The 13,021-nt window shown below is 57.3% G+C and overlaps 1 protein-coding gene across 7 annotated transcripts in view; it reads left to right on the forward strand.

The window, feature by feature from the left end:
- Window positions 1–13,021, forward strand: part of RPH3AL (rabphilin 3A-like (without C2 domains)) — a 103,321-nt gene that overhangs the window by 29,465 nt on the left and 60,835 nt on the right. For 6 of the 7 annotated variants that reach the window (XM_015566775.1, XM_015566770.1, XM_015566774.1 and 3 more), the window contains exons 3-4: window positions 989–1,132; window positions 3,780–3,909. In XM_015566775.1, coding sequence (XP_015422261.1) covers window positions 989–1,132; window positions 3,780–3,909 — 274 coding nt within the window. The remainder of the gene's footprint in view (window positions 1–988; window positions 1,133–3,779; window positions 3,910–13,021) is intronic. The other variant, XM_015566776.1, reaches the window with a different exon arrangement.

Here is a 13,021-nt window from a genome sequence, read left to right on the forward strand (position 1 = left end):
AGGCTGGCCCTGGGCCCTGAGGGAGCTGGGTAGGAGCTGCGCCCGCGGGGACAGGTGGCGGTGCTGGTGCCCTCCCTGCTCTGACTGGTTCAGTTCCCCTTACTATACAGCCCCCTGACACCCACCTGCAGCCCCCAGCAGCGGGTCCCAGCACCGATGAGCCTGGCATCAACGAATGTGCGTGGAATAAATAGCTCTTGTCATTTTTAATTAAATAAATGTTTGTGCCGTTGATTGGGCGTCTGTCTCCCCAGCATATTCTAGTCTTCACGGCGCAGACGTTGCCATCTTGTCCATCTCTGTTCCCAGCACCTGGCACAGAATGTCTCGGAGAAGCTGGGACCCAGGGCAGGGAGTGGGGGGCTGGGCCAGGTGCTGCCACCCTCTCCCCACCCAGAAAAACAGAAAAGGTTTGAGTCCTTGCCCTCGGCCCTGGCCACAGCCCCAGCCACAGGAGGTGTCACCGCAGCCCAGTGGAGTGGAGACGGCTGAGCCCCTGAGCCAGGTCCCAGCCACCTCTCCTTCTTGCCTGCCCCGGCCACCTCTCCTCTCATGCAGCTCCATTACCCTCCTGCCCTCGAACCCTGTCTTTTCAAAATGCTTGTCAATTTCCTTTTATCCTCAAGGTTCATGCTAAACCTAATTACAGTTCTTTCCTACCCCTTCCTAAGCGCCATCTCACTGTCTTCTATGACGCAGATCTAGGTTCTCTTCTTCTCTTGCTCATCCTCTATGCTCCTCCCTCAAAACCTCACACACCATGGCCGTGGCCGTGCCTTCTCCATTTGTACAGTGGGCGCATTCCGTGCTCCCGCCTCCGGGGGGGGGGGGGGGGCTGAGATGGTGCTGCCGTCTCTGTGAGTGGGTGGCAGAGCCGGCATGCGGAGCCTGGCAGCTCCCGGTTCCCTGAACCCCTCCCCCTGTGGCTATGGCGGGGTGTTGGGGTCTGCACCGGGGTGGCCTCAGGCCTGTGTTGTTCTCTCCCGAGGCTGCACACAGGCTGGTCTGTGCACACCTACCAGACCGAGAAGCAGAGGAAGAGCCAGGGCCTCAGCCCGGACGAGGTGGAGGCCATCCTGCAGGTCATCCAGAGGGCCGAGCGGCTGGACGTCCAGGAGCAGCAGAGGATCGGGTAAGGGCGCTCGGGCTGGGCCAGAGCAGACGGGGAGGAGAGCAGGGCGCTCAGTGCCAGGCCAGGGGCCGGCCAGTCTGGCGCCCTCGCCCCAGGGCTGGCTTTCCACCCTGCAGTGTAGACACGTAAGCCAGCCCATCGAAGCCTCAGCATACCCACCTGTAAGATGGGGATAGCGGCAGCTGTGTGGGCCCAGGCTGTGGGGGTGTGTTAGGGACTGTGCAGCTCTGCACGCCGAAGGCCCGCCATGGCCCAGCAGCGAAGAGTTTCAGTGCAGGCCCACCCTGGGTGGTCCCACCTGAGACTCCAACAGGAGACACTCCCCAGCTTGTGCTGAGCTCTTGTCCCGGCCTCGGCCTCCGGCCTCCAGAGCGGACGACCTCACGGTCCTCAACCCGCTCTGTGGGGCCTTCTCTCGCTTGTTTCATTCCAAAAGCCGTTCGCAGGTCCTGGGGAATCCGAAGAGCACGGGTGGGAGAACAGACGCAGAGCGCGCGGAGCTCACTTGGTTCCAACCTCCATGTGCTTCTTCTGTTTCTCCTTTTCTCCTAAATGTGTGATCATTGTAAAAAGTCGGACACGGTAGACACACCCGTTCCAGACGATGAAAGACCCCTGCAAGGACCCCTGCAAAGACCCCTGCTCCCCCAGCGGCTCCGTGCGCATGGCTCAGTCACACGGGCCTCTTACTGTCGTCACAAGGAGGGTTTAGATCAGACTCTGTCTCGCTTTTCTCCCACCCGACCTGGCTCTGGCCCTGTGCTGCCCCAGGCCCTGCAGGCGCTCACAGACCCCCTAGCTGACGATCGACACCCAAGAGGGGGCTGCGGGGAGCAGGGGGGTGTTCCCCGTGGGCGCCTCTGTGCAGTGGAAAGCACACATGCCCGCTCCTCCCTCTGGACGGCCGCCTGTGCCTCCCTGGGTGGCTCCCATGGTCTGGCCCCTCGGCGAGCACCGGGTTTGCCAGGGGCACAGAATGGCCCAGAAGGCAGTGCCTCAGGTTCATCGTCTCAGAAGGAGGAGGCGGGTGCATCCCGTGTGTTTCGAGAGTGAGGAGACAGGAGGTCGTACTGACGGGGTCCCCGAGAACAAGCGGGTCAGGCCAGGGCGGATGCTCCGGAGGCCCTGCAGGTCCTGGTAAGGGACCGTGACCCCGTGGAGGTCAGGAGTGCTGGCTAGAGGGCAAGGGGAGAGGCTGCCTCCTGCCCAGTCTGCTTTCCCTTGGCCCCAGGCAGAGTCTGGGAGCAGATCGAGTTGCCATGGGAGTGGGGTCTGGGTGGGGACCCAGGCTTTGCCTCTTAAGAGCTGTGTGACCCTGGCAAGTGACTCCACATCTCTGAACCTCAGTCTTCTCATCTTTAAAATGGGAATAGCATCTTCCTCACGGCGGGGTGGGGAGGGTGTGACGATGAGAGGAGATAGTGTAGCCACACTCTGTCCTTCATTCACTCAAGAACTCTCACTGGGTGTCCACTGGGCACTGGCGATACTGCTGCCAGCACAGCAGCAGTGGCCACCCGTTTCACAGAGGTCGCAGCACTGCTTACCGGTTGTCATGAAACAGGGGTCACAGTGGGCTGGGGGCTGGGGGACCCCGAGGAGGGCACCTACCCCAGGCCCAGTGGGGTTCAGGGAAGGCTCCCGGGCACTCAGCATCAGAGGTCAGAGATGGGCGCTCTCTCTCTCTCTCTCTCTCCCCCCCCCTCTGCTTCATCCGCCCTGTCGCTCAAACCAAAGGCCTCTGTGCCTTCAAGGGTCTCTCTTTCCTCCCCTCACCCCCAGGCCATCGAGGCTGCCTCTGAAACACAGCTCATCCCAGGCTCCACCCCCTTCCCTGGACTCCTGCCACCGGCTGCTGGCTTCTCACCACCTCCCCTCCCCCACACACACCCCTGTAATCCTGAGTGAGCTTTTAAAAATGTTACTCGGATCAAATCACTCCTCTGCTTAAAACTCCTCAGTAGCTTCCCATTGATCTGAGAGAATAATCCAAGCTCCGCTTTGTGGCCGACAGAACCATGTAATCCGCCTTCCTCACCCCTCCCGCCTGCCTTCATCCCAGGCCCCCTGCCATGTGCTCAGAGCACAGCCACCCTGGCCTTCTGATCATGCCGGTGTGCGGGCCCTTCCTCACGGAACGTTCCAGGCTTCCCTCTGCCTCGGGCTTTCCCTCCCCAGCTCTGCTCGTGGTTCGGTCCTTGTCATCCTTCAGCTCTCAGCTCGGATGTCCTCAGAGAGGCCTCCCCGGGTCACGTCTAACATGTCCCTGGCCCTCGGAGCCTCCCTCCCGCCCACTCACTTTATTTCACGGCGCTTTCCCCTCGGAAGGCAGTTTGCTTGTTTCCTGGTGCCTGGACTTTCGCCCTTTATTGAGCGTAAGTTCCGTGAGAGCAGGGGCCATGTCTGCCTCTGGCTTGTTTGCTACCATATTCCCGGCATCCAGCCCCTCACGGATGCTCAGTCAGTATTCCCCGGTAAGTGAATGACCACTAGGGGGCAGACGTTTAATGCAAGAGCTACCCACGGAACAACACCCGGGCGAGGGAACAGCACCCGAGGCTTGTGTAGGGCGGGCCCGTGGCAGCCATGTCCGGGCCTGGTCGGGAGACAGGAAGTCCCTTCCATCGGACCGTGTTCTATGCTGCAGGCGGTTGGTGGAGCGGCTGGACACCATGAGACACAACGTGATGGGGAACGGCCTGTCCCAGTGTCTGCTCTGTGGAGAGGTGCTGGGCTACCTGGGCAGCTCGTCCGTGTTCTGCAAAGACTGCAGGAAGGTAAGCCCTGCTCTGGCCCTGCCACTCTGGCTGCCCAGCCTGGACCAGTTCTAGTGCTGGCCCAGCTCTGTGGCTTTGCATCCTAGCTCCCAGGAGTGCATGTGTGTGCGTGTGCGTGTGTGTGTACACATGTGTAAGCACATGGTACCCTATGCTTCGTGGTGGGAAGGATTGGAGCCTGAAGGTCAGATGGCCTGGCTTCTGGGGCCAGCCCTGGGGAGTGGACCTCTGGGCCTCACAGGCCCAGGTGAGAATGCGGCTTTCCCACTAGCCGCATGGCCTCAGAACGCTTGTTTAATCATGTGTTTTATCATCGTCCTGATCTGTAAAATGGGGACTATCATACTACATGCCTTCTAGAGTTATGCGGGTTAAATATTATATGCAGAACTCTTAAAGCCTTGTATGGCACAGTAAGTACTTAATAAACGTTATTGGTTTTTATTCAGTAAATACAACTCTCCTCTAAGCCGAATCATATGCTAGGATTGCACTTCCTATGCTATCGGTCTGCCTTTTCAGCCTGCTGTGGGCTAATCCTGGGTTAGGGGAATCCAAAAGGACACGTGTCCATAATAATCCCTTCCCTCAAGTCCTGATGGTCAAAGTGGGAAGACAGTATTCTCTGGAGTGATTCTGACCATAGCGGGGACCAAGGTTTCCAGGACCAAGAGCATTCAGGCGGGCTGCCTGGAGGCGCTGGCTCCTGAAGCCTTCTGAGAGGCGGAGAGTAGAGTGAAGGGCATTCCGGGCTCAGGAGAGCAGCCCAGCAAAGATGTGGAGCTGGAAACGGGCTGGGCGAGCCCCGGGCCGTGAGGACGCAGGCCCGAGGGCAGGGAGAAGTGGACCGAAAGAAGAAAAAACACAGGACATGACATCAGATTTGACTTAGGAACAGGGGGAACTTAGAGGAGGGACAGAAGCGAGATCATGGGGCCTTGAAGACATGGGGCAGAGCTGAGACCTTTGTGCAGCGGTTCTCAACCTGTGGGTCGCGACCCCTTTGGCGGTCGAACGACCCTTTCACAGGGGTCGCCTAAGACCATCCTGCATATCAGATATTTACATTACGATTCATAACAGTAGCAACCTGACAGTTATGAAGTAGCAACGAAAATAATGTTATGGTTGGGTCACAACACAAGGAACTGTATTTAAAGGTCCAGAAGGTTGAGAACCGCTGTCTTTGTGGTAGAGGGGCCTTGTGAGAAGGAAGAGCTCTGAGGGCCAAGCTGCATTGAGCAGAGTGGGCAGGTCCACAGGGCCCGGGCCCCTGGGAGATGATCAAAGATATCACACAGGCACCCTGCAGCCACCGGCCAGGCCTGGATCCTTAGAGAACCAGGAGAGCCCCCAGCCAAGCATTAGCCCCTATCGGGGCACTGGCGTCTGGGAGGGGAGGACCGTGTCATCCATTCTCTCAGCCAACAAACACGTCCTGGACTCCTCCTCGTGCCGGCACAGGTATGCCGTGTGGAGACACAGACCCTGCCCTCTGGGACTGTGGGTAATTCATTACAGATGTGACTGGGTTACAGAGGCAGCCCTGGGGGCCTGAGAGAGCTCTAACAGGGCACTGGCCTAGCGGGGGGGCATCCGGGTCCCTCCACTCTGGGTTCGCCAGTGACTGGGGTGCTTCTGTTTATTTCCACTTCCACTTCCTACCTCCTCCCCTTTTGCAATGGCGGGCAGGTGTGTCCCGGAGGCGTGTGGCCATGGGCAGACTGTGGCCATGGGCAGGCTGCTGGGGCGATTGGACGTGGGGAGTATCCATTGTACCTACAGACCAGAAGCTGGGGGTGGGGGCGGATCTGTGTTTAACAACCCCTCCCCCCCCCCGCTGCTGGGGCGATTGGACGTGGGGAGTATCCAGATCCAGGCCTGGGGGCAGGTCTGCAGGGGCTCCTGGCCACACGGAGGCGTCTCCTGCAGGAACCCTGGCGGGTTTCAGCAGCCACAAGCTAACGGGTTTCAGCAGCCACAAGCTAAGGAGCGTGCGGGTGGAACCCTTGAGGCGGGCACCTGTGGCAGCCGCCCCTCAGTAATTGGGCCCGCACGCCCAGGCTGCCCGCCCTCGTTAGGGAGGGCTGTGGTGGGGCGGGAGAGGGACCGCTGGTTAATTAGAGAGGCCTGGCGCTCCTAATTGCTCAGGATCTGAGGCAGCCAGCTTGCGGTGTAATTGCGAGTGGAGCCGGGTTTCACCAGCGATGGGAGGCGGGGCCGGGCTGCAGGAAAGCCCGCCCAGGCCCTGGATGGTGCTATCACCGTGCAAGGGAAGCAATGGGATTTTTTTTCTGGCTTCAGACAAAATGTGTCTCAGGGCGAGGGTGCCGAGGAGGCTGCCCAAGAAGCGGCGGTCTCAGCGACGTGTGCGAGTCCCCATCAGAGAGGACGAGGCAGCATCGCACTCTGCTCTAAGCTGGTCCGTAGAGAAATGCAGCTGCGCGAGGGGTGGGCGTCCCTGCCCAGGATGGGGAGGTGCTGGATGGAAGGCGCCAGCCAGAACCTGACCCGGGCCCCACAGCCTGCTCGAGGCTCTGAGGAGGTATGGGAGGGGGCCCAGCCGAGAGCCCAGCAGTAACCTGAGGGCCACTAATCCCATCAAGGGGGCCCCACCCATTCAGTGCATTGCACCTACAGACCAGAAGCTGGGGGTGGGAGCGGATCTGTGTTTAACTGTGTGTTAGAGCAGCGGTTCTCACCCTTCCTAACACAGCGGCCCTTTAGTACAGTTCCTCATGCTGTGGTGACTCGCATTGCACCTACAGACCAGAAGCTGGGGGTGGGAGCGGATCTGTGTTTAACAAGATCCAGGGGATCCCGATTCTCCTTAGTTTGAAAACGCCTGCTCTGAGGTCCCTGCACCAGGCCTGGCTCAGGGTGGCGGGGAAGGACCTGGAGTGGCCGGCCTTCCCTCTGCTTCTCGGCCTCCCCTTGCCCTCCCCACACCCGCCCACGCACCACACAACCCCCACTCCCCACACACTGCACCCCACCTTCACATACCACACCACACCTCCCACACCCGCCACACACAACCCGCATCCCCCCACTCGCACGCCCCCTCCCCTCCGGCTGTGCTGGCCTTGCCAACGAGCACCGAGGCCATGGTGTCACTGTGTGTGTTAGAGCAGTGGTTATCACCCTTCCTAACACCGAGGCCCTTTAATACGGTTCCTCATGTGGTGGTGACCCCCCAACCATAAAATTATCTTCGTTGCTACTTCATAACTGTAATGTTGCTACTATTATGAATCGTCATGTAAATATCTGTCGTTGCTACTTCATAACGAATGTTGCTACTGTTATGAATCGTCATGTAAATATCTGATATGCAGGATGTATTTTCATTGAACATAATTAAAGCATAGTGATTAATCACAAAAACAATATGTAATGATATATTCAATATGTGTTTTCCAGTGGTCGTAGGCGACCCCTGTGAAAGGGTCGTTTGACCCCCAAAGGGGTCACGACCCACAGGTTGAGAACCGCTGCTTTAGAGTCTACCAAGCGCTTTCACCAATGTCACCCCATTTGCTCCTCAGCACAGAGCTGTCGGGACTGGGGGTGAGGCTGTTTCCCAGTCACAGGTGGAAAATGGGCGCAGTCGGCGCCATGTGGCCTCCTGGGTCACCTGGCTGGGCAGTGGGGTGCGGGGTCCCCCAGGGGCGCTTCCTGTGCTGCCCCTCCATTCCTCACCCGGTGTGCTTTTCCTTCCTGGGAGAAGCGGGGATATCTTCTCAAAGAACACAGGGGAGCTCAGCCGGCGTGGCTCAGGGGTTGAGCGTCTGCCTGTGAACAGGGAGGTCACGGTTCGATTCTCGGTCAGGGCACATGCCGGGTTGCAGGCCCAGTCCCCATAAGACAAGTTCTTTGTATCTTTATCGCCACTTCTACCCAGTGTTGTACTGGAGGCCCAGCCAGTGCAATCAGGCAAGAAAAAGAAACGTGTGGCATAAGGATCAGAAAAGAAGAGCTAAACTGTCCTTACGTGTGTCTCCGTGGTTAGAGGGCCGGCCCGTGCACAGAGGGTCTCAGATTTGATTCCAGGTCAAGGGCATGGTACCTGGGTTACAGGTTCAATCCCCAACCCCAGTTGGGGCCATGTGGGAGGCAACCAATCGATGCATCTCTCACATCAATGTGTCTCTCTCCCTCCCTCCCTCACTCTAATAATCAATGGGGAAAATGCCCTCGAGTGAGGATTAACAAAAACAAATAACTGTCATTATTCACGAATAACATGATTATATAACTAGAAAATCTGAAAGAACCTAAATGCAAATGGCTAGCATTAGTAGGTGCCTTTAGCAAGGCCGTTGTATGCAACTTCAGTGTACAAGAAAATCGGTATTTCTATACACCTAAGACAAAAACGAGAGACAGTAAGGCCAATTTATGGCAGAGGGAGCATTGGTATGAGGTGGGTACAGAATGGTCTTTTGGATAAATAACGCGAGGTCATTTGATATCCGTATGGAAGAAATGTATCCTGACCTTTACCTCACACCACATACCACATCGATTCTGCACTGATTTCAGATTTAAATGGGAGAAGTACAATGGTAAGAGACAGAGAGAAACGAACACAGGAGAAGTCGCTTTAAGGGCCAAGGCGTGGGTGCCCATATCAGCATGGGTGATGCCTTTGAGGATCCCAGGAGCACCCAGAAGGCCCTGTCAGAGGCCGCCCTTCCCCCACACTCTGTCCAGTGCTGGCCATGGTGGGCTGGCTGCCCTCCCCACCACTGGGGGTGAAAATGTCTTTCCCTGGACTTTCAGAAGCAGCCTGATGGTCTCAGGTTGTTCCCACTCCAACAGCTAAACACTGGGGCTGGCTGGGCCCACCTCAGGGCCTGGGCGGTGGGAGCCTGGGCAGCCCTTTGGGGAGACTTTTCCTTCCTTCGGAGCCAACTCAGCTCCCTAGGCCCATCCGTGCAAATGAAACTTAACTTCATGAAGGGCTTGTCTCTGCAGAATTTTTCATTCATTTCATGCTACAGCGTTTTATCGGGTACTGACGATATGCCAGGCCCTGGAGGTACTGTGATGAACAAGGTGGGAGGCGGCCTCGCCCTCGTAATCATAAGAGCCAGTACTTCTCTTACTCACTCTGCTAGATGCGGCTCTAAGGGCCCGTCACATGTTAACTCCTTCAGTCCTCCTAGCAACCCTATGGGGTTTGCACTGTTATCATTCCCCCTTTACAGATGTGTAAACTGAGGCACAGAGTGGTTAAGAATCTCGCCCAAGGTGACTCAGCTAGTTAGTTGTGGAGCCAGTATTTGAACCCAAGCAGTCTGGTTCCGAGCATTTTTATGAATAACTGCTCTGCTGCATCAACCCCATGGCATTATAAGCTAAGAAAAGGCGATACGGACAAGAACAAATAAATACAGTCATTCCAGAAAGTGGCAAAAACTCACAAAGCGGGGAGGGAGGGAGGGCGGGCGGGCACTGTAAGAGCCAGCGGGGCGGGCGTGGGAGGCAGTTATTTTGCATGTATAGCGAGGGCCTCAGATGAGGAGGTGACATTTGAGCTGAGACCATAACAAGAAAAAGTCAGATCTGGCAGAAAGGGTTCTGAGCAGAGGGAGCAGCGTGGACGAGGTGCGGGGTTGGTGAGAACGGGGTGTGAGTGAGAACAGAAAGAGCGCCGGGGGGGCCCGGGGAGGGGGAGGCCCCACAGGTGACCCTTCAAAGCTTTGAGGCCTGGCCCTTGCGGAGTCTGTGGGATGGGGGCTGCCCCCTGCCCCCCACCCTGCTCCCTGGATTCACTCGAGTCCCTGAAATAGGAGGAGGCCATTTTAAAAATTATTTTTAACTTGTGGTAAATATACATAACATACAATTTACTTTTTAAACCATTTTTAAGTGTACGTACGGTTTAGGGGCATGACGTACGTTCATGTTGCGCTATCACCACCACCATCCCCTCCAGAACTAGCTCATGTTGCAAAACTGAAACTCTGTCCCCAGTAAATATTAACTCCCCATCCCCCCCTCCCCAGCCCCTGGCATCCACCCTCCTACTTTCTGTTGCTACGCATTTGCCCACCTTAGGGACCTCATATACAGCGGAGTCCTACAGTACTTGTCTTTCTGTGACCGGCTTGTTTCACTTAACGTATTGTCGTCAGGGCCCATCCAGGTGGTAGCAGGTGTCAGAAGGCCCCTTTTTTTAAGGCAAATATTCCACTGTATGTAGATGTCACATGGCGCTGACCCGCTCCTCCGACAATGGACTCTGGGTTTGCTTCTGCCTCTCAGCTGTTGTGAATGGTGCTCCCAGGAACGTGTGTGCAAACTCCCCTGGAGTCCCTGCTTTTGAGTCTTTTGGGCTTGTCCCCAGAAGCAACTGCTGGAGCACATGGTCGTTCTGTTTCGCTGTTGGAGGAGTTGCCATCCTGCTTCCCGTGACGGCCGCACCATTTTATATTCCCACCAACAGTGCACAAGGTTAGGAGGTTCAGCTTGTTGGAGGGTCTCTCTCCCTCCTGAATGGGGGCGCGACCAACCCCATCCATGTCCCCCGCTGACCAGCGGCCGCCCTGAGCAATAGTCGCTGCATCCGAGCCGCCTCCAGACTGGCCTCGCCGTGCCCCTGTCCTCCTCCACCTAATTCAGATGTAGCAGACGTGAGCTTGGGCCTCATTACCAAGATGGATTTTTTTCATTCAGCTACTGATGTTTCCTAAATTCCCGGAAAAAGTCACTTACTCCGCCTGCCCTGAGGGCCTGCGCTGGCTGCCGTGTCACCCCGGGCTGCTTGGCAAGATTGGGCCTGGCTGCCGGTGCGGGATCGGAGGGTGGGAGCAGACACCGCACAGCCCCGTGGAACGCGTGCCTGCTCAGGACCTGGCGGTCAGAACGTCTCCGTTAACCTGCTTCTTTCTTGCTGCTCTGGTGCCTGCGGTGGGTCTTTCTTCCCCCAGAGGAGTTTCTTTCTTGCCACTTGGAGCTGTCCTGAGGCCAGTCTGCTCACCTTGCTGTGCCAGTGACCTTCAGCTCAAGGTCAAGGGCAGATGAAGAGCTGCCTAGAGCAGCGTGGGCTTGGGGAACCTGGAGACCCTCGGGTGGCAAATCCCAGAGCTTCCGGGAGACCAGCCTTATGGCCATTCAATTAGAACCTGTGATACCAGAGAAAAGTGTGGGTGGTCTTTCCCCATTGTGAGTGGGAGTGGGGTTCTTGGGGTACCACTGGAGTAAGGATTTCCAGAGGCCCCCATGGAGGATGAGATATGGCAGAAAGCGTTATTTCCAAGGAATTGCATCCCTTCAGTAAAGCTCAAAGCAAAATCAGTCCCCAGCGTTGCAGCATCAGGCTAGTTCCAGTCCATTAGTCATTGTGTGTGGGGAGGCCCCATGGCTGTGGGCCGTGTGGGCGAATGTAGGGGAGCAGGAGTGTGAGAGCCCCACAAGCCAGGAGTCGATCAGGAGGAACCGAGAGCGTGAGAGCGTGAGAGCGTGAGAGCGCACGCCTTCGTGGTAGGGGTGGGGCACCTCGTTTCTGCTGAGGGCCTTGTGGACATTTGCAGCACCATTCGCGGGCCATACAAAATTATCAGCTTAAAGGTCCATTAGTCATTGTGTGTGGGGGGGCCCCCATGGCTGTGGGCCGTGTGGGCGAATGTAGCGGAGCAGGTGTGTGAGAGCCCCACAAGCCAGGAGTCGATCAGGAGGAACCGAGAGCGTGAGAGCGTGAGAGCGCACGCCTTCGTGGTAGGGGTGGGGCACCTCGTTTCTGCTGAGGGCCTTGTGGACATTTGCAGCACCATTCGCGGGCCATACAAAATTATCAGCTTAAAAAGTAGCCTGCTACACTGGGTCAGACATTTAATTAACTCACCCCTAATGCCTTGGCAGGGACCGACCAAATGATTCCCTGGGCCAGATGTCCCCACCCCTGGTTTAGGGAATTAAATATTCCAAATTTTGCCCCCCTGCAGTGGCCACGCCCATTCCGGCCGATAACCTGTTCTCGGGTGTGACGGACAGTAAGCGCCTTCCCTATGTCACCCCAACTTTACTGGGTGTCTGTCTCCCACCTGTCCAGCCCCCTCCCCAGCTATCTGCGGGGAGTAGCCGGGAGGCCCCCTGGGGAGTGTAAGGCTGCAGCTTCCCGGCAGAGCTGCCCAGTGACATGCCTGTAAGGTTTGGCCTTCCCTTTGCTCCTTTCTGTTAGGAATAACTAGGTCAGCGGTTCTCAACTTGTGGGTCGCGACCCCGTTGGCGGTCGAACGACCCTTTCACAGGGGTCGCCTAAGACCATCCTGCATATCAGATATTTACATTACGGTTCATAACAGTAGCAACATTACAGTTATGAAGTAGCAACGAAAATAATTTTATGGTTGGGTCACAACATGAGGAACTGTATTTAAAGGTCCAGAAGGTTGAGAACCACTGAACTAGGTTAACCACATTGGCGTCTCCGGAGACCCTGTCCACTTAGCCTGCCTGTGTGCCACGCCCTGCCCGCCAGGAGCTCCCCGCTGTGACAGAGAGTGTAGTGCAGCGGGAGGAGTGCTGTAGCAGCAGGGCCTGGAGTGGCCCCAGGCAGAGGGCGCCGGAGAGCTCTGTGAGGGGGGGTGGGGCGCCTGGAGGGTGGAGACGCAGGTGCCTGGGGAGGGCAGTGCCGGAGGAGGCACAGCTCTGTAGAGGCAGGGGGACAGTGGAGTGCAGGGCCTGGGGCGGGGGGTGGGGGCCGTGCATTTGGCATAGCGAATGGTTTGGGGATGTGGGGAGTCGGCAGGGAGAGGGAGGTGGGCCGAGGAGGGTGGAGTGAATGAAGTGAGACTTGTAAAGGGCCCTGGTGCCTGGCTAAGGCGTGTCGTATATGCAGCAGAGCCATCGGAAAAAGGGTTCTATTCGGAAGCAAGTGGGTCTCTGGGGAGGTCAGGTCCAGAGGCAGACCTGGATGGGGACTGCGTGGTGGGCGAGAGAGCCTATTGGAGGCTCTAAAACAGTCAACCAGCCTGTACTCCAGAGGCACAGACGCATAAGCTTTAGCTCACAGCTGTGGCCGCGGCCGCTCCCTGACCTGCGGGGGCCAGTGCAGGCCCGAGGAGCAGGTTCTGGGGCAGTAGACGGAGCTTGGTGTGCTGTT

This window comes from Myotis davidii, unplaced genomic scaffold (genome assembly GCF_000327345.1).
Source record: "Myotis davidii unplaced genomic scaffold, ASM32734v1 scaffold363, whole genome shotgun sequence".
In the NCBI taxonomy this organism is placed as follows: Eukaryota; Metazoa; Chordata; class Mammalia; order Chiroptera; family Vespertilionidae; genus Myotis; species Myotis davidii.